We start from the raw sequence: 27097 nt of genomic DNA, 5'->3' as shown, positions 1-27097 counted from the left end.
GGCAGCCACTGCAGTAACATGCTGTGCTGCCAACAGACATGTACAAATAAGAAATGTGCAAACCATTTGATTGCATCCCTGACATTTCACCAGCTTGAAAACCACGCAAGTCAAAGAGACAGTAACACATCTACAGGTCAAATTAACTTCATAAACTGCACACTGAAATGGCTTAGGTGAGTTCCATGTGTTTTGCACGTATATACAATCCACCTAAAGCAGATTGCACCTGATCTGGATCCCAATTTACACTTAGTGTGCAAGCAAACTAAGGAGCAAAATGACATCCAGGAAACATCTTGTACAAACCTGACGTGAACAGCACTATATAAATGCAATCTTTTTTTTAAAAAGCATTGGGCAAAATCCCACCTCACCAATCTTTTAATTGGTTCATTTAAGAAATTATTCGAATCCTGTAATTATTTTGGAATACAGTGAAGTTTGTATTCATAAAGTATTACCTATGGGCATGTGGTCTGCTGTTAAGAAATCACAGTAATACAAAATAAATGTGGTTAAAAAATAAAATTGTACTGTCCCAAGAATTAATTAGGTGAGTGGGGTCCCAAATTACTTTGGATATGGCACATAAAACAAAATATCAATCTCCAGTTTTCTCACTCAAATCCTCACTTAATCCTTTACCTACAGATGAAATTACGCAGCCTCACTGGTTGCCTAAATCAGTAAACGGGCATCATTTGCCCATGGATTCCTCACACTGCTAGACCTGAGCTGTTCTGGACTACAGGGAGGATAGTTGAGTGCTGTACAACCTAAGAATCAATAAAAGCATCAGGTTTTCTGATTACTGATGACAGAATCCAAAGTTCCTTCCAATTTGGGGGGGAAGGTTTGTAAAAGTCAATCATACGCAAGCAAGGACACATCACTTGATGCTGTAACCATCAACTGTTTTTTGTATCATGGAGGCAGCAATCCCCATCCATAAATTCTGCCAATGCTCCTCTAGCAATTTCTTGATCTGATTGAGAACCCCAAAACTGCTCAGAGTTCCATCTTGGCTCCTCCAATCCGAGTTAGCATTGCACACCCCTTGAATGTACAGTACCTCAAGATACTGAAGAAAGATGAAGCACGGGTGTCTTGCTTCCCTGGGCTTAAAATCAGTACTAACCAGAAAACAAACTGCAAAAAGAATCAAAATCCTGTTTTAGCTAGCCATTTATTGTCACTTTTTGGAAAATATATTAAACAAGTACTCCATACTGCTTCAGTATATCTGTGTACTTCGCAATTTTGCTTTCAACGTTCTTCTCAGCAATTTTTTTCAGTTTCTGTGAAGAGAATTTGCAGAATTTAAACAGATTGGAATTTTGAAAAAAAAAACATTGTACTAGAAGTTCAGAGCAAAACTTCAAAATTGTGCTCGTCAACAGAATATTAAATTATTACAAATCAATAGCCAGCCCCAATTTCTTGTGCACTTTTGTCAGTTGAAATACTGGCAAATAGTAACAGGTCCAGAGAGTACTGAGTGGCAACCAGAAAACCCCAAATAAGAAGTTCAGATCAACCAATCATCAACTCACCAACACTTTCTTCTTTTTCACATAGTGAAGCTTGGCTTTTGCTTTACGCTTTTCCTCAAGAGTGGCTGTGATGGCCTGGTATTTCCAGCCAACCTCATGGGCTAGACGACCAAGAAGTGCAAACTGCAAGACAAAGCAGATATGGTTACAAATTGGCTTCCAACAGCGCAGTTAGAAGCTAAAGAGTTGCTCATTTTTCTGTTCATGAATTTATTAGGTCAAAGTGAACTTAATTTATGTTCAATGACTCAATCTGGAAAGAAAGTATGGCTGCTTTTGGGATAAGCAGGAATCACCATTACTCCCACTCCTGGAAGTGTACTAGAAATTACTCAGGTCAATGGCTGGACAGGTCAAAATTATCATCCAGAGCAGCAGCCCAGATCAGCAATGATCATGCTGATGCGAACATCATGATCCGAACGTGATAGTTAAAACTGATTCAATCCTTTCCCCTTCCCAGTCTTCTAAGCAGGGAACTTTCACACTTCAATTCCTCTTACAAAATGAAGTTAACATTCCCCTCCAAAATAAGAAGTCCACCCAGAACAGTACTCAGAATTACCTTGCGAGTTGGCTTCAATCGCACAATCTTCAGGGCAGCTGGAACAACCATACGTTTTCTCTGGAACAAAAATTTAAGATGGATTTAAGAACTGAACAGGAGAAAGCTTCCCAGTTGAAAAGCATTTTTTTTCCTATCTCAGTAATGTGTTTTTCTCATATATATAGATCAAGCAATGTAGGTAAAAGTAATTCATCACTGATAGAACAAAAGACATCAACATTCTTCTGTATCATGTTTATGGTATACCTTGTCATATGGAGGTGGAACACCATCAAAGACCTTCAGTCTGTCCAAGGCAGCTTGACCACGCTTGGTCTTGTGTGGCAACATACCTTAAAAACAGCATCAGAAAAAAATCTTTATTGCAGCATAAACACAGTAGTTACATTACCTGATATATAATATAAAATTACATTTGTAAAGCGCCTTTCACATCAGGAGACATCCCAGGGCGCTTAACAGTCAGGGATTAGGATCTGAGCTGGGGGGGGGGGAGGATAGCCAAAGGTACGTTTGAAGAGGAGGGGTCTGAGGTGTGCCTTGAAGAGAGGGAGTGAGGTGGAGGGAATGTGGGATGGACTTCCAGAGGGTGGGGGCAGAGAGGCTGAAGGCCTGACCACTGATGGTGGGTTGGGGGACATGAAGCAGGCCGGAGCTTGCTGAGCGGAGGGAGCGGACAGGTTGATATGGGGTTAACAGGTCAGAGAGGTAGGAGGGGCAAGGCAATGGAGGGCCTTGAAGGCAAGAACAATAATTTTGAACTCAATCCTCTGAGGGATGGGGAGTCAGGCGAGGGTGGGTGCGATGGGGTCACGGAGCCTGGTGCCAGAGAGGACACAAGCTGCAGAGTTCTGGATGATCTGCAGCTTGTGGGGGAACCGTTGGGAAGGCCGACAAGCAGGGCATTAGCATAGTCGAGCCTGGGTGTAATGAAGGTTTGTAGGAGGGTTTCGGCAGCCTGAGGGGTGAGGCAGTGGCAGAGTCAGGCAATGTAACAGAGATGGGGGGGATGGCAGAATAGGACATGGCATGGATGTAGGGTGACAAAGGACAGTTGAGTGTCAAACAAGACTGTTAGTGCTTATAATGGGATTTCAATATTATTAATTCAGACATGGGCATAATGGGAATATTAAATATCCTGAAGTTGCTTAGTGGGAGGTAAATGCAAGGTTAGGGACATGTCACTCATGTACCTGATGAGATATCAAGTATCTAAATGCCAATAATTCAGTGTGAACATGACCAGTTATAATTTTGCTTACCAAATAAATTTGCATTGGAAAGTAGCAATTTAAAGCAAATGGATATAAAACATTCATTTGGGAAGAGAACCGCGTCAGGAGGACAACCCAAGGCGCTGAAATACAGAGCGCTCATAGACATAAAATCCACTATAGGGAAACCATTTGTGCAGGTTTTGAACATGTACGTCTCAGATGGTAGTGCATGTGAGGTATTCTCATTGAGAAATCTCGATCACAGAAATTCATCACAGACATCATCCAACCTTATTTCGGGTCAGTGGACTCTTAACGATACCAGTGCATTACAATCAATACTTCCTTACATTCCCAAGAACTAGGATAAGTACACCTCTCTGAAAATAAATAAATTACCTCTTACAGTCCTCCAGAAGATCCGGCTTGGTGCTCTGAAGTGATATGGGCCACGAGAAGGGTTAGTATTCATCCTCTTGCGCAAGAAAGCAAGATATTTAACTATAAAAATAAAAGACTAAATAACTGCCATGAATTCAAAACTGCAAAACAGAAAGACACACAGCTGACTTGACCTTCCAGCAGATTAGCGTTCAACTCCCATTACTACATCTCCCACTTGCAGTATTGCATAGAATTCAACTGAAAAGCAACACAGGCACAATTTACATTTACAGAGCGCCTTTCGTGTCAGGAGGGCATCCCAAGGCGCTGAAATACAAAGCGCTCACAGGCACAAGATCCACTATAGATAGGGAAACCATGTGTGCAGCTTTTGAACACGTATACGTCTCAGATGGTAGTGCATGTGAGGTATTCTCATTGAGAAATCTCGGATCACAGAAATTCATCACAGACATCATCTAATCTTAGTTCGGGTCAGTGGACTCCTAATGATACCCCAGTGCATCACACTCAATACTGCCTTACATCCTTAAGTACGTGCGGGGGGGTGCAGAACAGGTAAGGGACGGGTCAATCACTTACGTTTGTTGCGGTAAAAGTTGCCCGAGATATTGATCCCTTCGCATCTCACCACCACCACTTTGTGACCTGCGGGTGTGTGGTGTGTGTGGTTTTTTTTTGTTCAGGTTTAACGAGTACGAAACAAACAAACAAAAAAAAACAACAACAAATGCACATTTTAGATAAAGACCACAGCCATTCAAGCGAGAAGGAGACAGAGTGTGTGTGTGTGTGTGTGTGGCCTCGAGATGGGTAGTGGACGTGCGAGTGAGTCTTCCTCGTTGGAAGGAAAGAAAAATTCTCGAAGGCGAATTAAAAAAAAAGGGGGAGACGGGTCCCGATCACCGCCACCGACGCGGTTGAAGTCGAGCCGAGGGCAGCTCAGCTCTCTTTTTTTTTTGGGGGGGGGGGGGAGGGGGGGGAAGAAGAAGAAGAAGACGACGAAGAAGAGAGAGAGAGAAAAAAAAAGGCGAGGATGAGCGAACGGATACCTAACAGGATCTGCTTGGCCACGATGGCGGCCAGGCGGCCAAGGAGATGTCCTCGGCCATCGAGGAGGAGAACCTGCAGAGAGAGTGAGGGGGAGAGGGTGAGGGAGAGAGTGAGGGAGAGAGTGAGGGAGGGTCAGGATCAGAGCACCAGCCCCCGCCCCGACCGAGAAAACCAGACGCTATAAAAGCAACTCGAGGTCTAACCTCGACCCCCACCACTCGCCGCTGTAATAACCCACGGGGGGGGGGGGGACTCGGCCACCGAGCCTCCGGACCCACCAACGGCCTCCTCCTCCTCCTCCTCAACCGCCTTCCCCCCCCCCCCCCTTCCTCCTCGGATAGACGGAGGCCACGCGCTTGGCGGGCGATTGACCGGCCACGGCGGGCGGGCGGGCGGCGCAGGAGCCACGAGGCCCCGCAAGGCCTCAGCCTCGACTGGCGGTTCGACGGCCGCTGCGCACACACACACACGGGAGGCCCGGACTGTCGCGCGCGCTCACGACTTAAAGGCACGGGGGAAAGGACACCGCGGGAGGGAGGGAGGGAGGGAGGGCGCGGGCGCCGCCGCCGCCGAGCAGAGCCGCAGCTGCACCTTGTTGAAGCCGTCCGCCATGACGACCGAAAAGGAAAGAGAACGGGGTCTCCCCGCCTAAATAGCAGGGCTCGGCACATCCGGGAAATCACGCTTTCCCGCCCCTCCCTCCCTCCCGCCCCTCCCCTCGCAGTCACTGACGGCGGCTCCCCGGCCAGCCCGCGCATGCGTGCACCCCTTCATAAGCTCTCCCCGCGGCCTTCCGTCCGCAAGACCTCGTGGCGCAACGGTAGCGCGTCTGACTCCAGATCAGAAGGCTGCGTGTTCAAATCACGTCGGGGTCATACCCTTTTTTTTTTAAAAAAAATTGCAAAATAAAAGGCAGTGTCTCTATCTATCGATATCTATCTATCTCTGCGTGGTACTATAATTGTTGTTTTGCCATTAGGATTGTTTTATTTCCCGTCTTGCGAAAGAGGCGAGACATTGGGGACCCGTCTGCACTCAGCGCCTCTGGAACCAGCGCCGTGTGGCCAAGGACTGGGGGCGGGGGGTCGGGGGTCTCACGCGGGTGGGATTGCGGGCGGCAGAGCTTTGAACCATTTGGATTTTGCGGATGGCGGCGGAGGGGGGCGAGGGGCAGTCCGGCCGAGAGGCGACAAAGGCACGGACCGGGGTTGCAGCGGCTTTTGGAGTGAGGCATTGGTGGAGACAGGCGATGGGTCCGGAGGCGAAAGAAAGCGGTGACGGTGAGGGACCGGGACGTGGGGGTCGTACCGGACGCCTGGGTTGCGTACGGGTTTCGGGGGGGTTTTAGCGGGAGGTCGGGTCGGTGGGAGACGTGAGGTTTTAGACGCGTTGACGAGAGCCGAAGAGGATGGCTTCCGTCTTGTCAACGTTCGGCGGAAGGAAGTTTGCGCTCATTCAGTGCCTGAGATCTGACAGGCAGAGCATCAGGGGACTGGGGGTCGCAAAGAGAGGTGGGAAAATAGAGTTGGGTGTCATCTGCATACATAATAATAATACATAATAGTCCCTCCAGAACCCAAAACAATAATAAATTGGTCGTTTTCAATCCACGACTGTTTGTGGGGACATTGCTGTGCGCAATCGGCCGCCGCGTTGGCCCACAAATATACAGTCTATTCACTTTACAGTGTGTTCTGTGAAGCGCTTTGGGATGTCCTCCCGCGTGAAAAGCGCTATATCAAATGCGAGGATTATTATTATTATTATTATTATGTGGAAGTGTACAACACTTTACAGTTATATCCCGAGAATCACTCTTAATTTTCAAGTCGGTTTTCTTGCCCTTCACACGTAAAGGAAAGTTGCAGAAAATGAATGCTTTTTTTTTTCAAAATGAACAAAATTGCCAAATTCTGGATCATCTAAAATTCTGCATAAATAGAATTAAAGGGAGACCCAGGTGGACATTCTACCCAACTGCATTTGAAAGAGTCGTGTTTGCAGAGGTTTGCAAAGAAATATCCTGTTTATAGCAATGTTCCAATCCAATTTAATATAAATCTGGGTTTTAACATCACTGAATAACAGCACAACATTTTTCTGTTGCAGCCGATAATAAAGCTGGTGTATTATTATTATTGTTTAACAAATACCTTTGTAACACTGTACTCTCATCCTGAACTATAAATCACAGAATGACAGAAATGTAACAATTACAGTATCTCCCAAAACACCAAATAGTTATTTGTTATCTCTTGTTATCTGTTTGGGTTTTATTGGAGAAATGCTTCAAACGTTTTGCTGAATGGAAAGGGGAAACATTGTCGCCTTCGAAGTTGAAATGGACACCCAATCGCTCCCATTTTGATACAACATGAATACATAAGAAAAATAGGAACTGGAAGAGGCCATTCAGCCCACCGAGCCCGTTCCGTCAGAATTATTAGACCTTGACAGATTTTTTAAAATCCCAATGGCCTGGTCTTTTGCAACACTCTATCATATCTTTGCAACACAAGTACTGCGTCTTGTTTTTCTTTTGAACATCCCCATTGATTCTTATTCATCTACTTTCTCAAGACCTTTCTCTTCGACCGTGCCTTCACCTCCCCTCTCGACTCTCTACCCCCTCCTCGCTCCCTCTCTTCCCTCACCCTGACCATTTCCCCACTGCTCCGGTCCCAACCCAACTGTCCAGTGCCTTGGGACGTCCTCCCGACGTGAAAGGCGCTCTATAAGTGGAATCTTGTTGTTGTTCCTGTGGCAGAACAGCCCACATCAACAACAAATGATATTGATATAGCACTTTTCATGCTAGAAGGATGTCCCAAGGCACTAGACAGTAACAACAACAAAATCTCCACAACTCTATGCAAAAAAAATGCTTCCTTATCTTAACTCTGAACTTCTTGGTTGGATTTTACAACTCTGCTCCTTGTAACAGATTCCATTACCAAAGGAAATATTTATCCACTACCTGCTGTCAATCCCTTTGAATACTTTAAACATCTAAATCAAATCACCCCTTGACTTCCTCTGCTTCAAAGAACGCAAGTATACCCAACCTCCTATCATAGCTGAACTCCCTTCAGCCCACACATTAATCTGGTACTAGACACCCCCCAAGGCTGGCACATCCTTCCTAAGATTGGGTGTCCAAGATGAATAACATGCAAAAAAAAACATGACTATGAAAATTCCTCAGTTTGTGTCTACGGGTTCTGTGTAACCTGCAATAGTGCAAGCCAAACAATAATGAAAATTGTACTTGACATACAAGTAGCACCTTTTAGTGTTAAAACGTCTCAATGCATTTCACCATTGCAGTAATCATGTATTTGCGGATAAGCGCACGTGTGTGGTGTGTTTGTGTGTGTGGTGGGTGGGGGGTAAAGAGCTCGGGCTTGGCTGCGATTCTCCCTACAGCCAACGCACACAGATGCACAATGACCAACTCACCTCAGACACACTGTATACTAAGTTGAGATAAAGGAGGAAATAAGACAAGTTCACCTTTAGATCATGAACTCATTGTATTTTTATTTGATGTATATTTAGGCATCTACATTCAGTATTTGACTGAACAAATCGATGCATGTTTAGCATAATTTGATTGTAGAAATCAACGTGCATCTGAAGGTGATGTCCTCGAGTTGCATGATTGAGATATGCTGGGCAACACAAGGATGCTGGGCAAAGCTAGGAAGGAATCTAGTCATCGTTCTTCAGCTGCTTGAGGATGTTTTGGCGACGGTCAATCTCTTTCTGCAAACGTTTGATTTCCTTCTCCTGGATATTTATTTCGTCGTAATGGTGCCGTTTCAGAAACTCAAGCGCCTTAGCTTCCTGCTCCCTGAAAGAATCAAACAAAGTCGACAGAAGTTTAGTGCCTCACACTCCCATGACACGAGTTTTAAAAGTCCACCGTTCGAGGAGATGCCGAGGATGTTCTTGTGGATCTCAGGGCAGACATCCTCAGTGAACGCACTGATAACGCAAGTTAGACTTTTAATTTCAATTTGTGATGATCCGCCTCGTGCAAAGGAAAGCCCATCAGTTTCTGAGTGTTTGTCCGACCAAATCCAAAGTGTTCAGCATTTTAAACATTATCTCATTTCCCCCCCTCCCCACCCAGCAGAACTTGTCAACATTTTGGAGATGCGACAAGAACAATCAGAGGTGGTGGTGGTAGTGGAGAGGGGGAACATGACAATTGGGTAGACATTTGTTACCTGAAATATTTTTCCTCTTGTGCTGCCTGCCTTTTGCCAAAAGCACCACCAGCTTCTCGGATGGAACCTCCTCCACCACCGCCCTTTCCAGCACCAGAGCCCAAATCGCCCATCTAAAATCAAGAGAGAAAACTACACATTTTAAAAAAAAAAGCAGAAACAAATAACTACAACTGTGTACGAGTTGGATTGCAAAAACCTCCCAACGTATTTCACAAGCCAGGATCTCCCTGTTACACCACCATGTGCAAAGTGGGACCAAATCCTGTGCTCAAAGTTGGACACCGCATACACACAGCCATGGATCTGCGACAAGAGCAAGGATCAGCACGGTTTTCTTGCTCTTACTGCCCAAAAGCATCATATAAACAGCCAACTCCCATCCAACTGGCAGCGTCCTGCAAGTTACACAGTTGTGTTCTGATGTGTCTTTCCTGCGTCAAACTGCTTCAGGCAGCCTCACGAGGAAGAGAGGGCGACCCCCTAAGTGAAGTTGCAAGAGAAATACAGTGGTGATGGATCAGTATTACGGTGCCACATGCGTGAACACAGACCTGAATTAAAACTAAATTCACAAGTGACTTGTTGCAGCTTGACTCGAATTTGCTTGTCTTTAGACTTTCCAGTTGTATAAAAAATTATTTTATGTGAAAGTCCGTCATTGCTGACAATTCTGCCTTTCACTTGCCCGACATTTCACCCTTACTCTACACCCCTGTTTACCTTGTAGTAAGTAGAAATCTGGTTGTTAGTCAATTAACAGATTGCTTTGTCGGGGGTAATAATTCCTTTTTACAAAAAATGTGGTCACTCAATCCACGACTGTTTGTGGGACACTGCTGTGTTTCGCCCACAAAATATACAATTAATTCACTTTACAATATATTCTGTGAAGCACTTTGAGACGTCTCAACTATTCTTTCTACCCCACGTCGGTGCTGTAACCCACTCTGCCTTCCCCCAACTCCGTAACATTGCCCGGCTCCACCGCTGCCTCACACCGCAGGCTGCCAAAATGCTCACACGCGCATTATAACATCAAGGCTTGACTATGCAAACTCCTTGCTTGATGGCCTCCCCAACTTCTCCCTCTCTAAGCTGCAGATCATCCAGAATTCTGCAGCCCATGTCCTCTCCTGCACCAGGCTCCGTGACCCTACCGCCCCCTATCCTCGCGCGACTCTCCTGACTTCCCATCACACAGAGGATACAGTTCAATATCTTGATCCTCACCTTCAAAGCCCTCCATGGCCTTGCTCCCCACCCCCACCTCTGTGACCTCCTAACCCTCTACCATTCTGCCCGCGTCTTCCACTCAGCGGGATCCAGCCTGCTTCACCATTGGCGGGCAGGCCTTCTGCCACTCTGCCCACGCTCTCTGGAACTCCAATCTGCAGTCCCGCTGCCTCCTTCCAAGACCGATCTCAAGACTCTCCTCTTCAACAAAGCTTTCAATCACCCGACCTCCCCCCTGCCCTCCCCCTTCCCCAATCCCAACCCCCAGCTCGGGTCTGAAACACCGACTAACCAGCGCCTTGGGACGTCCTCCCGACGTGGATGGTGCTATACAAATGAAATCAGTCTCTCTGACATCCCCCCTCTCACTGTCTCTCTGACACCCCCCCCCTCTCACTGTCTCTCTGACACCCCCCCTCTGCCTCTGACACCCCCCCCTCTGCCTCTGACACCCCCCCCCCTCTGCCTCTGACACCCCCCCCCCTCCTGCCTCTGACACCCCCCCTCTGCCTCTGACACCCCCCCCCTCTGCCTCTGACACCCCCCCTCTGCCTCTGACACCCCCCCTCTGCTCTGACACCCCCCCCCTCCTGCCTCCGACACCCCCCCCTCTGCCTCTCTGACACCCCCCCCTCTGCTCTCTGACACCCCCCCCCTCTGTCTCTCTGACACCCCCCCTCTCTCTGTCTCTCTGACACCTCCCCCTCACTGTCTCTCTGACACCTCCCCCCTCTGTCTCTCTGACACCCCCCCTCTGCCTCTGACACCCCCCCCTCTGCCTCTGACACCCCCCCTCTGCCTCTGACACCCCCCCCTCTGCCTCTGACACCCCCCCTCTGTCTCTCTGACACCCCCCCTCTGTCCTCTGACACCCCCCCCTCTGCCTCTGACACCCCCCCTCTCCTCTGACACCCCCCCTCTGTCTCTCTGACACCTCTCCCCTCTGTCTCTCTGACACCTCTCCCCTCTGTCTCTCTGACACCCCCCCTCTGTCCTCTGACACCCCCCTCTGTCTCTGACCCCCCCCCCCTCTGTCTTGACCCCCCCCCTCTGTCTCTGACACCCCCCCTCTGTCTCTCTGACACCCCCCCTCTGTCTCTCTGACACCCCCCCTCCTCCCCCTCTGCCTCTCTGCCCCCTCCCTCTCTGACTTTCTATCGCTCTGACGCCCCCCTCCCCCCCGCACTCTCTCAGTCTCTGTGGTTAACTCCAGCCCCACAAACCTGTCTGTTCCACCAGGACACCGGGCCACCGCGACCCCCGGCTCTGCGGTGCCGGGGCGTCAGGTCAGACCCCCTCCCCACCACCACCACCAACAACAACAACAACAACCACCGTGAGGGCAGCCCGAGGGCTGGAGGTTGAGTGAAGGCCGCGGGTCAGTCAGGCGGTGGAGAGCTGCGGCCCCGCCGCTGACCTTGAGGCCGGACCGAGACACCCGGGTGCCCGAGGCCGCCTCACCTGACGGGAGGACAGAGAGAGAGAGAGAGAGAAGTGGGCGGTTAGACAGCGGGTGAGAGTTGAACTGCAGCGGGGAGCCTGAGGACTAGGCCCCGGGGTGAGTGGGGGGGGGGGCCGAGGGTGTGAGTCTCCGAGGCCTGGCCGGCGCCTCGCTGCCTCACCTGGCTGGAATCGGAGTAACTGCGCAGCTGCCGAGCCAACTGACTCCTCATCAGAAGTCGCGCCATCCTCCACCCGCTGCCCCGCAACCGAATGATGGCTGCCGGCCCGCGCGCCCGGTAAGTAGGTGGGTGACCCGGCCCCGCCCACACTCCCCACAAGCCCCGCCCACCGACACGCCCACCGACACGCCTCCCACCCCCTCCATTGGCCCGACCGCCAACGGACACGCCCCTCGAACCCTCCAGACCCGCCCACCGACACGCCCCCACCCCCTCCATTGGCCCGACCGCCAACGGACACGCCCCGCGAACCCTCCAGACCCGCCCATCGACACGCCCCCCCATTGGTCCGACCGCCACCGGACACGCCCCGCGAACCCTCCAGACCCGCCCACCGACACGCCCCCCCCATTGGCCCGACCGCCAACGGACACGCCCCGCGAACCCTCCAGACCCGCCCACCGACACGCCCCCCCCATTGGCCCGACCGCCAACGGACACGCCCCGCGAACCCTCCGGACCCGCCCGCAGACACGCCCCCTTTCAAATGCCGCCGCCGACGCCCCGCCCACCAGACACGCCCCCAAACGCATCAGGCCACGCCCCTCCCCGACCCACCGGACACGCCCCCCCCCAGGACACGCCCACACACCTTGCCTCACCTCACACAGGTTTGAAGCCACATATTTCCGCTCCTTCAGTGACTTATACGGAGCATTACTGCAGTAATAATCATTTGATGCTCTCATGGCATGTGGCTCCGCCGCCTCGTCCGGTCGCCAAGACGTCTGAAAGCGCTTCGCGGGATTTTTTTACCGTCCGGTGTCGCGGCCGCGTGTTTTTTTTTTGTAGGGGAGCGCGACAGGCGTTAAGCGGTGTCATCGTCCCCGTCCCGTTGCGTCTGGCGTTGAGGTACGGCGGAAGGAAGGGGAACGAGCGTTGGGGGCGACGCTCGCGTTGGTTGCCACCGACTGTGAACCAAACAGACCATTCCAGTTTTTTTTCCCGAGCACTAATGTGCGCATCTTTGTGTCCCCACATTGAACACAATCGCAATTTTCCTCCCAGAAACTAAGTATCTGTAAATCCGCTTCAGTGCTTCTCGGTATATCTTATCTTCCTGCTACATGTTACAACAGAACAATTCTACTTATTATATCCAAACCAAGGTCAAGAATTTGGATTGTTCCGTATGCTGAAAATGAGCTTTCCTAAAAGGAAATGTCCCGAATGAATGCTGCGAAATGATCATTGCATTCACAGGATATTACTGTAAGGTGTATATGGGGTGAGAGCGGCGTATACAGTGTATATGAGAGAGTGTAGTGTATATAAGGTTAGTGTGGTTTTATAGGATGAGGGGAGTGTGTATAGGTTGAGAGAATGCACATTATTGAATAGGGTATATGTAGGGTGAGTGGTGTGTATAGGTTGAGGGGAGTGTATATGAGGTGGGTGTTGTGTATATAGAGTGAGAGAATATATAGGATGGGGGTATATATTGGAAATACAGTATATTGGATGAGGGTACACGTGGAATGTATAGGGCGAGAAAATACATAGAGCATATATGCTGATGGGAATGTATGGAATACATAGGGCGGTTGATGTATGGAATAGATAGGATGCGACTGTCTGGAATATACACCATGAGGGAATGTGTGGAACACATCGGGTGGGAATGCGTGGAGTATATAGGGTGAGCCTGCGCGGCGCGTGTAGGCCGGGAGTGTACGGAACACATAGGGTGTGTGTGTGTGTGGAATCTATAGGGTGAGAACGCGTGGCATATGCGGAGTGGGAATGCATGGAATATATATATATAGGATGGGGTTGTATGGGATATAGGCATTATATATAGGGTGGGAATGTTTGGAGCATATAGGGTGGGGGGTGTATGGGATATAGGCATTATACAGGGTGGGAATGTTTGGAGCATATAAGGTGGGGGGTGTATGGGATATAGGCATTATATAGGGTGGGAATGTTTGGAGCATATAGGGTGGGGTGTATGGGATATAGGCATTATATAGGGTGGGAATGTTTGGAGCATATAGGGTGGGGGGTGTATGGGATATAGGCGTTATATATGGGGTGGGAATGCACGGAACACACACACACACACACACACACACAGGGTGGGGGGGATCTATAGGGTGAGAGTGCCCGGCACCCATAGGGTGGGCGGGAAGGGTATGGAATCCATAGGGGGGGAGTGGGGGAGGGGAGGGGAGGGGGGCCACGCGCGGCTCCGGGGTCACGTGGGCAGCCGGGGAGGAAAATGGCGTCTTCCAGCGGAGCGGCGCAGGAGAAGGAGAAGGATCCCGGCGGCGAGGAGGCGTTCAAAGTGTTCCTGACCGAGGTACCAGCCGCCGCCTCCGCCTGGGGGAGGCCGAGAGGGGGAGAGGGGGAGAGAGAGGGGGGAGACCGGGGGCCGAGGCTCCCCTCCCCCCCACTCCCAGGGCACCCCCAGCGGGTTTGGTGGGGAAAGTGTCCCCCGGGGGGAGAGCCTGAGGGGTAGGCCCCGGGGCTGGAGAGAGAGTGAGAGAGAGAGTGACTCGGCCTCTTGAGTGTGTGGGAGAAGCCCTCCTGTCAGTGGGGGAGGGGGAGGGGTGGGGGGGGGGTGAGGGGGGGTCAGGGGCTGCTTCACGGGCACTGGGCACTGGGCACTGGGGGGCTGTGCCGCCAAATGTGGCCCCAAAGCGCTGAGTAACCGCGGAGGGACCATTGAGAGGGGTTTGGAGGGGTTGGGCTGTTGGGGGGACTTTCAGAGCTTCAGCTGGTGGGGGGTGGGGGGTGGGGGGTGGGGGTGGGGGTGGGGTGTGGGGGGGCAGTTTTTTTTCTTTGCTGGAGCTTTTTTGCTCCTTGACACCCGTGTCCCCCCCCACCACCACCGCCCCCTGCCCCGAGGAGCAAGAGCTGGTCTGCAAACTGACCTGGATACTCAGGGGGGGGGGGGGATGGGGGTTGGGGATGGTGGGGGTGAAGATGGACTGAAGGGAGCCCTGCCGCAGGTGCTCCGGCCTCCCGGAGCCGGGAGGTCGTTGGGTTCAAGCCCCGCGTCAGCACCTCGAACTGACCGTCCAGGCCGTTGAGGACCCAGTGCGGTGCCGGGTGGGGGGTGGGTGGCGATGAGCGGCGGCGGTGGGGGGGGGGGGGGCTCAGCGCCGCATTGTCGGAGACGCCGTACCTCGGGGTGAGGCCCTAAACCGAGTCCCCGTCCGCGCCTGTGGATGTTAAAGGTCCCCGCGGCGCTATTTGAAAAGAGAAAGGGTTTTTTTTTCTCTCTTCCGGTGCTCCTGGCCGACAATCTCCCCCCCCACCACCCCCCCCCCCCCCCCAATAAAATCGGTCACTGACTTCATGGCAGTTGCTGTGCGCGAATGGTCTGCCGCGTTCACCCACAAAATACACAAGTCGCATCACTTTAAAGTAAGCTCTGCGAAGCACTTTGAGACATCATCCCGATGTGAAAGGCGCAGTATCAAATACAAGGATTATTATTGTTATTATTTATTGTTGTTCAATAAACGGGACACAGGACAATGACCATAGGACAATGGCATTAATTCCTCGGCTTGATCCCTTCGCGAGAATATTGCTAGTATTCAGTTACGAAAATAAACAGTCAGTACGTTCCGCAGTCCTGTGAAGCGTTTTGAGACATCTTGAAGACGTAAGCGGGACAGACACACACGTGCACAATGACCGGGGTCCACAGTCCAGCTAAATTTGTGCTGTAATAAAGCATGTTATACTGGGACTGTACTGAACAATTGTGCAAGTTCTATTGGGTGGTATTCGGGTTGAGCGTAGTTTCCTTACTCCACACGCCTGATAATAGTCCCTCAAAAAAAACAATAATAAATTGGTCACTTCAATCCACGACTGTTTGTGGGACACTGCTGTGCGCAATTGGCTGCCGCGTTTCGCCCACAAATATACAGTCAATTCAACAACAACAACAACAAGATTCCATTTATAGAGCGCCTTTCACGTCGGGAGGACGTCCCGAGGCGCTGTACAGTTGGGTCAGGACCCGAGCATTGGGGGGAAATGGTCAGGGTGAGGGGAGGGAAGGGAGGGAGCGAGGAGGGGGAAGAGAGTCGAGAGGGGAGCTGAAGGCTGAAGGTCAAAGCGAAAGGTCTTGAGACCGGCCTTGAAGGAGGAAAGAGAGGAGGCGGCGAAGGCACTGGGGATGGAGTTCCAGAGCCTCGAGGCTGAGAGGCTGAAGGCCCGGCCACCGATGGTAGGGCGGTTGGGGCGGGGGATGTGGAGCAGACCGGAGCCAGAAGAACGGAGGGTACGGGCAGGTAGGTAGGTCAGAGAGGTAGGAGGGAGCGAGGCCGTGAATGGCCTTGTAGGTGAGGATGAGGATCTTGAATTCGATCTTGAATTCACTTTACAGTATATTCTGTGAAGCGCTTTGAGGCGTCTCGAAGACGTGCAAAAGAGTTATATCAAATGCAAAGGTTATTATTATTATGGGCATCTGTCCACTGTTCTATTCTGGCAGTAAGTGAATCTCAGCAGTTTAACATAGCCTCGCAATCTTAGATTGTAATCTATTCTAAACTAGAATTCTAATTACTCTTGATATTTTGATTTAATTCTGCTACATAGTTATAATGTACATTTACAGTGTATAGCTCTTATCTATTATATTTGTTGAATCTTTGTAATTCTTTTTCCTTTCTTCAATGCTTTCACGTACTCCAGTGAAACAAAATGTCACGCTGTTCTCTTCCTCCGGTATTTGTTTTCCTGTGCAATTGAGTGTAAGCTGTTTTACCCCACACTCACCTCAGACAACCTGACAATCTGGAAATGCTTACCGATGGCCATTTTTCAACACACTCCATTACAACATAGAGTCTGAGTTTATGGAACTAAGCCACTGCCGTGCAAGAGGGTCGGTCTGTAATGTGACAAGTAAAGTTTAATAAGCAGTGCCCTTAGTTACAACATTGTGTTGTGTTCCTGCAGGTTAAGCAAATTGAGAAGAGGGACTCTGTACTAACTCCAATACAGCAAATCGAGAGATTGACGAGACCAGGATCCTCCTACATCAATTTAAATCCGTTCGAAGTAAGTGACAAGTGGAGTAATAGTCTGCAACGTATTCTCCTGAAGGAAACGAGGAGGTAACTGTTTTCTCTCCTAGAGGCAATGACTCATTCTGCACATAAACTACCCCAACCCACTGACTGGCAGAGTGAAAGACCAATTTATCTGGGAAATTATTGGCCAGAATGCCGGGAGAAACTCCCTTCTCTTTTTAAATAATGTCACGGGATTGTTAACGTCCACCAGAACAGGCAGATGAGAGCTTGGTTTCACGTCATGTTTGATGGACGGCACCAACTGAAAATGAATCGCTTCTCACCAACATACTGGGGCATCTTAGAGAATTCTGGGCTCAAAGTGGGGTCTCCAACCCACAGTCTTCTGAAGCAGGGAAGCAAGTGCTACCAAGTTAACCAGGCCGACTGGTTGAATGCCAGTCCCATGTTAGAGGAATTTGACCTTGGCCTGCTTGCAAGCGAGAGGCCTGGGTTCGTTTCCCGGCAGGGTGAAACCTTGGGCACGTTTCCTTACTCTACACACCTGATGATAATCCCTCAAGAAAAAAAAGCAATAACAATTTGGTCACTCAATCCACGACTGTTTGTGGGACGCTGCCGTGCGCATTTGGCTGCTGCCTTTCGCCCACAAATATACAGTCAATTCACTTTACAGTATATTCTGTGAAGCGCTTTGAGACGTCTAAAAGACGTGAAAAGCGCTATATCAAATGCAAGGTTTATTATTAATACACTACAGAAGATAACGGCTTATATAAACCAGGATCTCTTCCAGTCTTAGTTCTGGTTAGCAGGCATATTCTATTTCCAAAGTTATTGGAATGAATCCACACTAGATGTGCTTTCTTAGAATGAAATGGGATCCAGGAGGGAGACCTGTGGGGGTGGGGCGAGGGATTGCTTATTTCAAAACTCCCACCATAGAGGCACATGAGGTAATTTCTATGCAGAGAATAATGGATGAGAAAGCGCCACTATTCCCGTCAATTGGAAGTCGTCTTTTAAAAGATGTGGTCATTTCCTAACAACACTGTCTTCTTGACGCATTGTAAGAGTTGACGTGGGTTTTTATTTATTGCACAGGTATTACAGATTGATCCTGAAGCAACAGATGAAGAACTGAAAAAGAGGTTCAGACAGGTAGAAACATCTCTGTTTGACATGCTACAGGCTAAGGTAGCAGAAAATCTTAGGTACAGTCGACTCCACTTAAGTGAAAATTTTCTGCTGTAAATAAATAGAAATTGGAAAAAAAATCCAAACCATTTTCAGTCTACACTCATTATATTCATCCATGTTAACTGAATTTTATTTTTTTTTAAATGCTGAAACGACTCCTTCGTTTCAGATGGTATAAATTGCCACGTTCAGTTTCTCAACTTCCACATGGTCAATTGCCTTCTGTGTAGAGCATCACCAATGTTTGCTATCTCCTCGGTCTACCATGTGGTTGCAGCTAATTAATTGCATGAAACTGGGTGTGGGGGCGGTGAGATGGGAGGAGAAAAAAAATCTTAAATTACAATGAAACGTCCCAACAGAAAATTATTACCAAATGTTACCAATCTTTCACTGAATTGTTGGTCAGTGAAATGTGGGGGAGGAATGAAAACAGATTGTTCATTTAACAGGAATTGACATTACTGATGGTGGCTGGAAACAAGTTGCTTTTAGTTGTAAGCCTTTTTCCTCCAATGTTTTCTGTGCTTATAGTGATACAAGAGTGAATTGCTCATGTTTTTAGTAAAAGGAAAAAAGCAAACTTGCTGTTTTACTCTTGTGTAAGTATTAAAATGCACTTGTGTAAGCTTGGTTGTAAGCTTTAGCTGTTCTGTGCATGATGTGAAGCTATTGTAATTATGCACTTAAATATGTTATAGTTGCATCTTAACATTTTCATGATCATTACTGTTTCTGTACTTGCCCAGGTGCTTTGACTTTGAGATCAAGGAGTAGCTTTTTAGTCTCCAAGGGCATATGAACACTTGTTTCCTGAACTAACTGCATATTTCCATTTATAGTACTGGATGAGGGGGTGTTCATCAGTCTTAGTTTGGTACAGCACACCTGAGATCTCTGTAGCTTTATTTCAGTTTAAGTTAACTAAACTGGCTCCCAAGTTGACATGTTTGGCAACGAAATGTCGGAATCGAGTCAACCCTACGTGGCTGCCTTGGCAGTCTGTTTCCTGAGCCAGGCTCGTCCGCAGTAGGGTCCGCACAGCCAGCCTGTCTCATCGGGTGGACTTGGAAGGGCAGACCAGTCACTGAGGGCAAGGAATCATGCCACTCAGCTCCTGTTAACCCTGCAAGCCAAAGTCCTAGCAGTCGGGTGGTCCTAGCTGGACAAGCAGTAGGAAAGCTTTAAGGCGTTATATCAAATGCAAGGATTACTACTAACATTGTGTGAGTTATCAAATGGAGAGCATCTATCCTGGAAGAGGAAAAAGCTCTATTCTTGAGGAGGAGGGGTGGGAGAGGGGAAATAATGCCCCAAATATCCTCTTAACTTGAAAACCTTCACATGAAAATTGCTGCTCGGCTTGATGTTGTTGGAACTTAATTCTATTGAAGTTCTTTCTTTGTTGAATTGTGCGAGTGCCACAATTGTGTTCTGTACACTTTCAGCTGTCCATCCTGGTGCATCCAGACAAGAATCAGGATGATCCTGAAAGAGCACAGAAGGCTTTCGAAGGTAAGTGTGTGATGGGTTTTGTAAGCTTTTTTACAATTTCTATGTGACAATTCTTTTGAAAAAAACAACGAACACACAGCGATTTACAAATCTTTCCAGATGAACCTTTCATCGAAAAACACCACAAATGATACTTGTACAGTCCAACAAAAAGCGTTTCACAGAACTGACTGAGGGAAACCAAAAGTGTGGCTGGAAAGAAAGGGTTTATGTTTCGTCAGCTTGGCTCAGTGGTAGCATTCTCGCCTCTTGAGTCAGAAGGTTGTAGGTTCAAACTCCACAGCATGACTTGGAATCACATAGCCTAAGCTGACACTCCCACTAAGCTGGTGGGTGGTGGGGGGTGCTGCATTGTCGAAGGTGCCGTCCTTCGGATGAGACGTTAAACTAAGGTTTGTTTCGCCCACAAAATACACAGTCAATTCACTTTACGGTATATTCTGTGAAGCACTTTGAGACGTCACAAAGACGTGATAAGGCGCTATATCAAATGCACGGATTATTATTTGACTAGGAAGAATTGAACCTCTTTGGTAACCGTTCGCTCTATTCATTGTCGCATATGACATTTCTACGCACATTAATCGTCTGGTTATTTTTGCTTCTGCAATAGCTGTTGACAAAGCCTACAAAATGCTGCTGGAGGGAGACCAGAAAAAGCGGGCTATCGATGTGATCCAAGCGGCGAGGGAGACCATAGAACATAATGTAAGTGGCCGAGAAAGTAAACGATTTTTAGGACATAATCTTGAACACCAGACTCGGTTGGTAACTTTTATCAGTGATGACATCTGCTCAAGAGCACGTCCGATTTAAAATGGACACTTGATTACAGTGTGGATTTCCCCGCTGATTTGCTGACCCAGCTCAAGTTACAGTCTGTACATAGCTGCGGTCAGCACTTTTGGGTTTGACACTGCCCCGATCATTAAGCCAAAAATATCGCGAGTGTTTTGAGATCACTGTTTATGGACGGTTGGAGTTAAATGTATCCAAGTGCTTTGAGACACCCTCCCGCTGTGAACGGCGCTATTGTATTATTATTGTACCTGCTTGCTCATTTAAATTATTTGGCACACAAATTGGGGTTTTATAGGATATATTTTTGAGAATTTGGTGTGCTCGACTCAGTAACTTATTCTTGCCATTGGAGGGCACTGTGGCAAAATTCCCTCCCGAGTTGGTGTGTTGAAATGCATCTTACTGGGCCGTTACCTGAGTCACTTGCTCTCCCCCCACCTCGTTCAAGCCATGCCTCAAAGCGTACCTTTTCAACCTTGTTTTTAAGCATCCTTTCCCCCTCCCTCCCCAGTCCCCTCGTCACCCGCCCCCAGCTCGGTTGCCCATCCAGCAGTGTCAAGCGCTTCGAGACATCCTCGTGACGTGAGTGGCGCCGCGCACGTGTAAATTGTATTGTTTCTGTTTGCTTGACAACTCTGTTCAGCTGGTTTCAACAATGCCACTGAGTGGCTGAATGCACACTTCAAAGCACAGACGTGCAATTAACAGAGCTACGTGACCAAACCCTTGTACTAGATCAACAAGCAGAGACAAGAAGCAATCTTTGGTACCTCCTTCAAAAGCGTCTGTCCTTGCAGTGCAGTGCTTTGCCGCTAGGTAACTCTGTTGCACTGCACAATAAACAAAATCGGCGTTTCAACAACGCCTTCTCAGAATCCAGAGGATTTGCTCTGCGTTCTCTTTCTTTAAGCCACAGCTCCTGCCTCCGAGGTGAGACCTCTAATAGCTGAACTGAACCCGACCCTGGCCTCCAATTGATAAGTTCCGAGTTTGTGAACGCACGTTCGTACAGCTGCTGCTTAAGCTCCACTGAACTGGCTCCAAGGTGACATGTTTGGCAATGGAGTGTCAGAATCGTCGAGCGCTCTGTGGCGGTCTCTGTGGTCTGGCTCCTGAGCTAAGTGGGTCCACATTATTCCAGCGCACTGCTGATTTCAGCACAGACCAGCCTGACTCATCGGCAGGACTTTGAAGGGCAGACCAGTCACCAGTGGCTGGGACTCTTCCCACTCAGCCCCCATTAATCCTGCAAGCCAAACCACGTGGCAAGTTATGTGGTTTTAGCTGGTTACACTCCAGCAGTACCCCAGCATACGGGCTGGTTTCCCCAGCCTTGTTTTTTTGTCAACCTGCAGCTAATACTTCCCTAAATTAGGTAAGCAGGATGTGTCCCTCCAGGGAGAGAGTGCACATTCCATTCCACCAACTATCTCTGGAATTTCCATGTATAGGTAGGATGCGTGAAACTCTCAGTTTGGTTTGGATCCGCATAAACATGGTGATGTGTTTCTGCATATGCCAGACAACTGTCTTAACCGAAAAAAACATGCATTTGTTCACTTTCGAGCAGGAATCACTGTCCAGTAGGAACCTTGTCTGACTTTAGCCCACAAAGTGTACTGACGCTCCGCTTTACAGTATATCTCGTGTAGCGCTTTGAGACCTCCTGCAGGCGTGAAAGGCCTATGCATTGTTATTATTTATTATCTAGGCCACTGAGACCTGTATTAGCGTCTCTCCCAGCACCCTGGATGAACTTAGCCGACCTGAACATTGCCCAGAAGTAGAGTTTTGCTCCTCCATGGATGATGCATTTAGTGTTAAACCGTCAAGGAAACACTTCCTGCTTCCTCATGCAACTTTGTTCAACAACAACTTGGATTTCTATAGCGCCCTCCACGCTGGACGGGGTCTCAGAGCGCTTTACAGTAACAGGTCCCGGGACCGAGCCAGGGGGAAGAGGAAGAGTTTCACTTCTTCCTGTGGCAACCTGATTTTAATCTCTGTGACACAAATATGACCGAAATGGGAACTGAAACTTGGCCCACATATTGTTGGTGACTTAAATGTCTGACCCCAGTTGCAGTGAGAATCTGGCAGAGATGCTGAAGGTCCGGAAGGGGACGTAACCAGGTTAAATAAGAAAATTCCATTTCCTTCAGTGGCGGAATGAACGGGTCACGGTCATGAGATTTGGGGCAGAAGACTCAGGGGAGAGGTTAGATGGAATTTCTTCACTCAGAAGGTTGTTGGGGTGTGGAGTTCATCACCACAAGAAGTGATTTGAGGCTGAATCAATACAGTCATTCTAATGGGGAACTGGATTAAGCAGCTGAACAGTTAAAAACATTGAGAAATGTGTGGAAAGAGCTAGAGAATGGAATGATTTTAGAAAAGTTGATCATGGAATTTTTTTTGTTATATATAACTTCACATGATGTCATGACATTGCTGGAAGATAATGCGATACACTTGGACTCAGTTATCACAGGCTGGAAAAAGCGATGGTCTGCTAGAAGCACAGTCACACGTAACGTCCATGCACAAGAAGTGATGTCAGTATAACCTGTTTGCGGCCATTTTTTAACATGTCCACTTAAGACAAGTTTTTTTTTTAACGGGCTCCGACCGAGCACGTTCTAATGGGCCACCACTGTGAGTTAATCAGGATCCCAGTTGCTAAAGATTGGGCAATTTGTAACGACTTGTTCTTTCTTCTTCTGCAGTAGAAGCACTTTGAGACGTCGTGACGACGTGATAAGGTGCCATATCAGATGCAAGGATTATTATTATATTGTGCGAATATACTCTTATCTTGTTCGTATCTCTTAAAAAGAATTATTTATTCCAAAAACATTATTTCGGATTAAACAAATGGATCTGGAAAGCTAAGTTTGCGATTCGTTTGTTCAGTTTTTGCCTTTGGATCCCCTAGTGTGAAATTTTTTTTCCGATTCCTGAACTTCTTAATCAGATATTGAGTCAAATGTCCTGTTTAATCTCATGCAGTATGTCCCCGAGTAATCGTTTAAATTCTTCTTGCTTTCAGCATTTACCTCTTTTTAAAATAAAAAAACAGAATAAATGAGTTCAACCCTTTGAAATCTTCTTTTATTCCTTTTTGAAGATGAAAGAAAAAAGGAAGTTACTAAAGAAGGAAGGCAAGCCAATACTCGTGGAGGAGGACGATGAGGATGTGGTAAGAGAGGGAGAAGTTTATGGTAAAGGAACCTTTTTTGCACAGAATTACTTGGAATCGTGGGCATGGAAATAAGCCATCACCTATTGCCTTGTAGTTTAGTGGTCAGTGCTCTCGCTTCGCAAACGATAGGACCTGGGTTCGATTCCCGGGCAGGGCGAAATGTTGGGCAAATTTCCTTACTCCAGATGCCTCTTTACCTAGCAGTAAGTAGAAACTCAGTTGTTAGTTGATTGGCAGATCGCTTTTCTGGGAGTAATAATCCCTTTTATATAAAAAAAGTAGTCAGTCAATCCACCACTGTTCGTGGGAAGCTGCTGTGCACAATTATCTGCCTCGTTTCTCCCACAAAATATACAGTCCATTCTCTTTACAGTATACTCTGTGAAGCATTTTGAGATGTCTCGAAGACGTGATAAGGCGCTGTATCAAATGCAAGGATTATTGTTGTATTATTAAACTGGTCCATGCCGGTGTTTATGTAGTCTTTGCATTTGAAGGAGGATAAGATGCTTTTTGTCGTGTCATAATAAAATTAGGGAAACTGCCGAGTGTGTCTATACTTGGCAAAAACAACAAAAGAATTACATTGATATAGTTAGCGCCTTTCACATCAGAAGGATGCTGTATAAATACAATTTTGTTATTGTTTTGTTCTGCCAATTCAGTAATGCTCACACTCTTCTTGTCGTCTATTTTCAAGAAAATTAACAAATTAGATTTCTGCTAGAAAATAGTATCTCAGTATACGGGGTATAGTTTAGGACATGACATGTCAAGTGACTGCCAGGGTGGTAATTCGCCCCCTTTCACTGTGTGCAGTAATCTTCTGAACTTGCAACTGTATGTTTTTTCTAAGAAAAGTTTATTTTGCCGTAGGTGGTTCAACAACAACACGATTAGATTTGTATAGCACCTTTCAGGTCAGGAGGACGTCCCAAGGTTCAACCACTGGAAAGTGCATTGAGGCTGTTGTATAGTGTGCTTTCAGACAATCATATGCTGAATCCTTCGTTCTCAGTCTAGATTCCAACGCATTTGAGGTTGGGAGGGTGGGGGGCGGGGGGTGAGAGGGGGGAGAAAGTAGTATGGCAAACCCCTGTAACACTTTTCATTTTCTTAAAATCTAGTTTGCCTTTGCTCAACTTTCTTATTGGGAAGTTCAGAGACTGGAAAGGGAAATGGGTGTTTTTTTTCCCCCCCTTACTACTGAAAGTTTGAATTGTTTTTAGTTTGTGCCAGTTTGCTGGCAGATAAGGAGGGCGGGTGTTGAGTAGAGAAGAGACAAGAATGGGAGAGGCAGAGATATGAGCTTGGAAAATTTTTTTTTAGGAGCGAGATCTGTTCATGTACATAAAACGTTTAGGAGTCCACTCGAATCGTGTCGCTCAGAAGAGAGAGAGTTGAGGTGGGGGGTTGAGGGTGTGGGTGTGGGAGAGCACGCCCTGGGGCTCAACCAGCCCAGAGATAATCTTTGTAAAGCCAGGCCTATGGTTTTGGGACATTACCCTGCGTCAGAAGCGCTATATAAATGCAAGTTTTTTGTAATGGTGGTGGTTGATCTCTACGGATTGCAATCAGAACGTTGTGCAGCACTTTGGACGAATATTTGGGGAGGGTTTCATGAATCCCATGAATTGTCTTGCTTTAGGCAGACTGAACAACAAAAACAGGTTTTGCTTTGCTTTAATGCACAATGAGTTGCATGCCAGCTCAGCTCTGTGTTTTGCAGTTCAATCGATGATAAGATCTAATGATCACTTCAATCTTTCAGTTCAAACAATCTGTACACAAACAAACAATGAAGCTGTTTGCAGAGCTGGAAATCAAGAGGAAGGAGCGGGAAGCCAGAGAGATGCACGAGAGGTCAGACATTTTTATTGATGCTAAATTTGGGCACTCAATCCACGACTGTTTCTGGGACACTGCTGGCTGCCGCGTTTTGCCCACAAAATACACAGGCAATCCACTTTACAATGTATTCTATGATACCCTTTGAGACATCTCAAAGACGTGGTAAGGCGTTATGTCAAATGCAAGGATTAATTATTATTATTGTTGTTGTTCAAACTTTGTGCCCCCAAAGCTGCGATGAAGGCAAATCTGGGTGTCCCAATATTAACCTGAACGTTAACCAAGCGGAGAAAAAGAAATCTTATTTGTTTATATTTTACACCTTGACTGTAGGAAACGACAAAGAGAAGAGGAGATCGAAGCAGAAGAAAAAGCCAAACGGGATAAAGAGTGGCAGAAAAATTTTGAGGTTTGTAGAAGTCGTTTTTAAATACTTTTACAGAGTTTGTGTGGGGGTGGGGGGTGGGGGGAGAGGGGAGAGAGAAATTCCTACTCTTGTTTGTCATGCATTCAAGCGGAAGCTAGACTTTCACTTGAGGGAGATGGGAATAGAAGGGTGTGGGAGGGAGTAAGGAATGGGTGGAGACTGGTGTGGAGTCTTCAAGTCTATCCCACCACTTTCCAACATCGTGGCCAGTCCACAAACTCGAGGCTCATGTCCTGGAGGAATAACAGGAAACCCAGAGATGTTGATTTAATTACACATTTTTTTGAAAAGTTACCGATCGCAGACTGATTAACCCTGTGCCTTTCGCTACCTACCGCAGGAGAGCAGAGACGGGCGGGTCGACAGCTGGAGAAACTTCCAGGCTAACAAAAAGGGCAAAAAAGAGAAAAAACAGAGAAGTTTTCTGAAACCTCCCAAAGTGAAAATGGAGCAGCGATAGAAGGGGAAATCTGGAGAGAATCTTACACACGATGGTAAAATGATAAACACAAAAGAACTTCAAAGCAGTCTTTATCCCAGGAAAGAATTCTTCACTTAGGCTAGTGTTTGCAATATGGTGGCAGAAATGTTTATTTTCCTGACCATTCTACTGACTCGTACATGTTCTTGCTGTTGCTATTTTTAATTTTATCCCGAAGGAAACACAAACACACATACACCCACAGCAGGGCTTTACTGCTTATCAATTCTGAGACAATATGATGTAAATGTACAGTATAAGAGGTTGAGTACGACCTTGTATCTTTTGAAAACCTTTAATTTTTAAGCCCTGTAATTTCACATTTTGTACCCTTTTTGTATTGTGATGAACAATTTGTCTATCTTTGGTCATCAGAAGTGATCATTAAAATAGTGTTTGGAAATATTGGAGAGTTTAGTTGTGAGTACTTTTATCGTTGCAGGCTGTGTGAGTGGATTCAGATTCTGTGTGTGTTGTACGCATGCAATATTCGCCCACAAAATACCCAGTCACTGCAATTTACATTGTTATGCCCGTTCGAGGTGATTTGTATGTAGACGCAATTTAAAGTCGCCTCTATCGTCTTGAAGGTTAGTCGTTGGCTAACCATTCTAATACTTTGTTCCTTCTTAACTGTACCCGGGATCACTGTGTTTATAGTTTTA

The 27097-nt window shown here is 47.6% G+C and overlaps 3 protein-coding genes and 4 non-coding genes across 8 annotated transcripts; 2 read left to right on the top strand and 5 right to left on the bottom strand.

Annotated features, from left to right (window-relative positions):
• Nucleotides 1-1171: 1171 nt before the first annotated feature.
• Nucleotides 1172-5427, bottom strand: rpl13a (ribosomal protein L13a). The gene is given in 8 exon segments (NM_001292870.1): nt 1172-1301; nt 1557-1679; nt 2122-2181; nt 2371-2456; nt 3744-3845; nt 4332-4397; nt 4802-4874; nt 5394-5427. Coding segments are annotated over 8 exon segments (618 nt in total). The 5' UTR covers nt 5415-5427; the 3' UTR covers nt 1172-1214.
• On the bottom strand, nt 2253-2328 carry LOC121849803. Its single transcript, XR_006085362.1, has one exon. It is a non-coding gene; the product is annotated as a small nucleolar RNA SNORD34 (small nucleolar RNA).
• LOC121849801 lies at nt 3554-3627 on the bottom strand. Its single transcript, XR_006085360.1, has one exon. It is a non-coding gene; the product is annotated as a small nucleolar RNA Z195/SNORD33/SNORD32 family (small nucleolar RNA).
• Nucleotides 4131-4205, bottom strand: LOC121849802. Its single transcript, XR_006085361.1, has one exon. It is a non-coding gene; the product is annotated as a small nucleolar RNA Z195/SNORD33/SNORD32 family (small nucleolar RNA).
• Nucleotides 5428-5605: 178 nt separating the features above from the next.
• Nucleotides 5606-5677, top strand: trnaw-cca. The gene has a single exon. It is a non-coding gene; the product is annotated as a tRNA-Trp (tRNA).
• Nucleotides 5678-8319: 2642 nt separating this feature from the next.
• Nucleotides 8320-11985, bottom strand: atp5if1b (ATP synthase inhibitory factor subunit 1b). The gene is made up of 3 exons (NM_001293154.1): nt 11893-11985; nt 9035-9147; nt 8320-8655 (listed from the first exon to the last, which is right to left on the bottom strand). The coding sequence occupies exons 1-3, from the start codon at nt 11956-11958 to the stop codon at nt 8514-8516; spliced, it is 321 nt and encodes a 106-aa protein (NP_001280083.1). The 5' UTR covers nt 11959-11985; the 3' UTR covers nt 8320-8513.
• A 2134-nt stretch (nt 11986-14119) lies between these two features.
• Nucleotides 14120-26837, top strand: dnajc8 (DnaJ (Hsp40) homolog, subfamily C, member 8). Of its 2 annotated transcripts, none has more exons than XM_042338814.1 (9): nt 14120-14254; nt 16879-16980; nt 18060-18116; nt 19604-19670; nt 20284-20378; nt 23599-23670; nt 25445-25536; nt 25858-25933; nt 26292-26837. In XM_042338814.1, the coding sequence occupies exons 1-9, from the start codon at nt 14174-14176 to the stop codon at nt 26409-26411; spliced, it is 762 nt and encodes a 253-aa protein (XP_042194748.1). In that variant the 5' UTR covers nt 14120-14173; the 3' UTR covers nt 26412-26837. The 2 variants fall into 2 exon arrangements, with proteins under 2 accessions (XP_042194748.1, XP_042194749.1); XM_042338815.1 differs by having other exon boundaries at nt 23599-23692; nt 26292-26359.
• Nucleotides 26838-27097: the final 260 nt, after the last annotated feature.

Source organism: Callorhinchus milii, unplaced genomic scaffold, assembly GCF_018977255.1.
Source record: "Callorhinchus milii isolate IMCB2004 unplaced genomic scaffold, IMCB_Cmil_1.0 Scaffold10, whole genome shotgun sequence".
NCBI classification, from domain to species: Eukaryota; Metazoa; Chordata; class Chondrichthyes; order Chimaeriformes; family Callorhinchidae; genus Callorhinchus; species Callorhinchus milii.
This window is presented reverse-complemented; position numbering and strand designations above follow the sequence as displayed.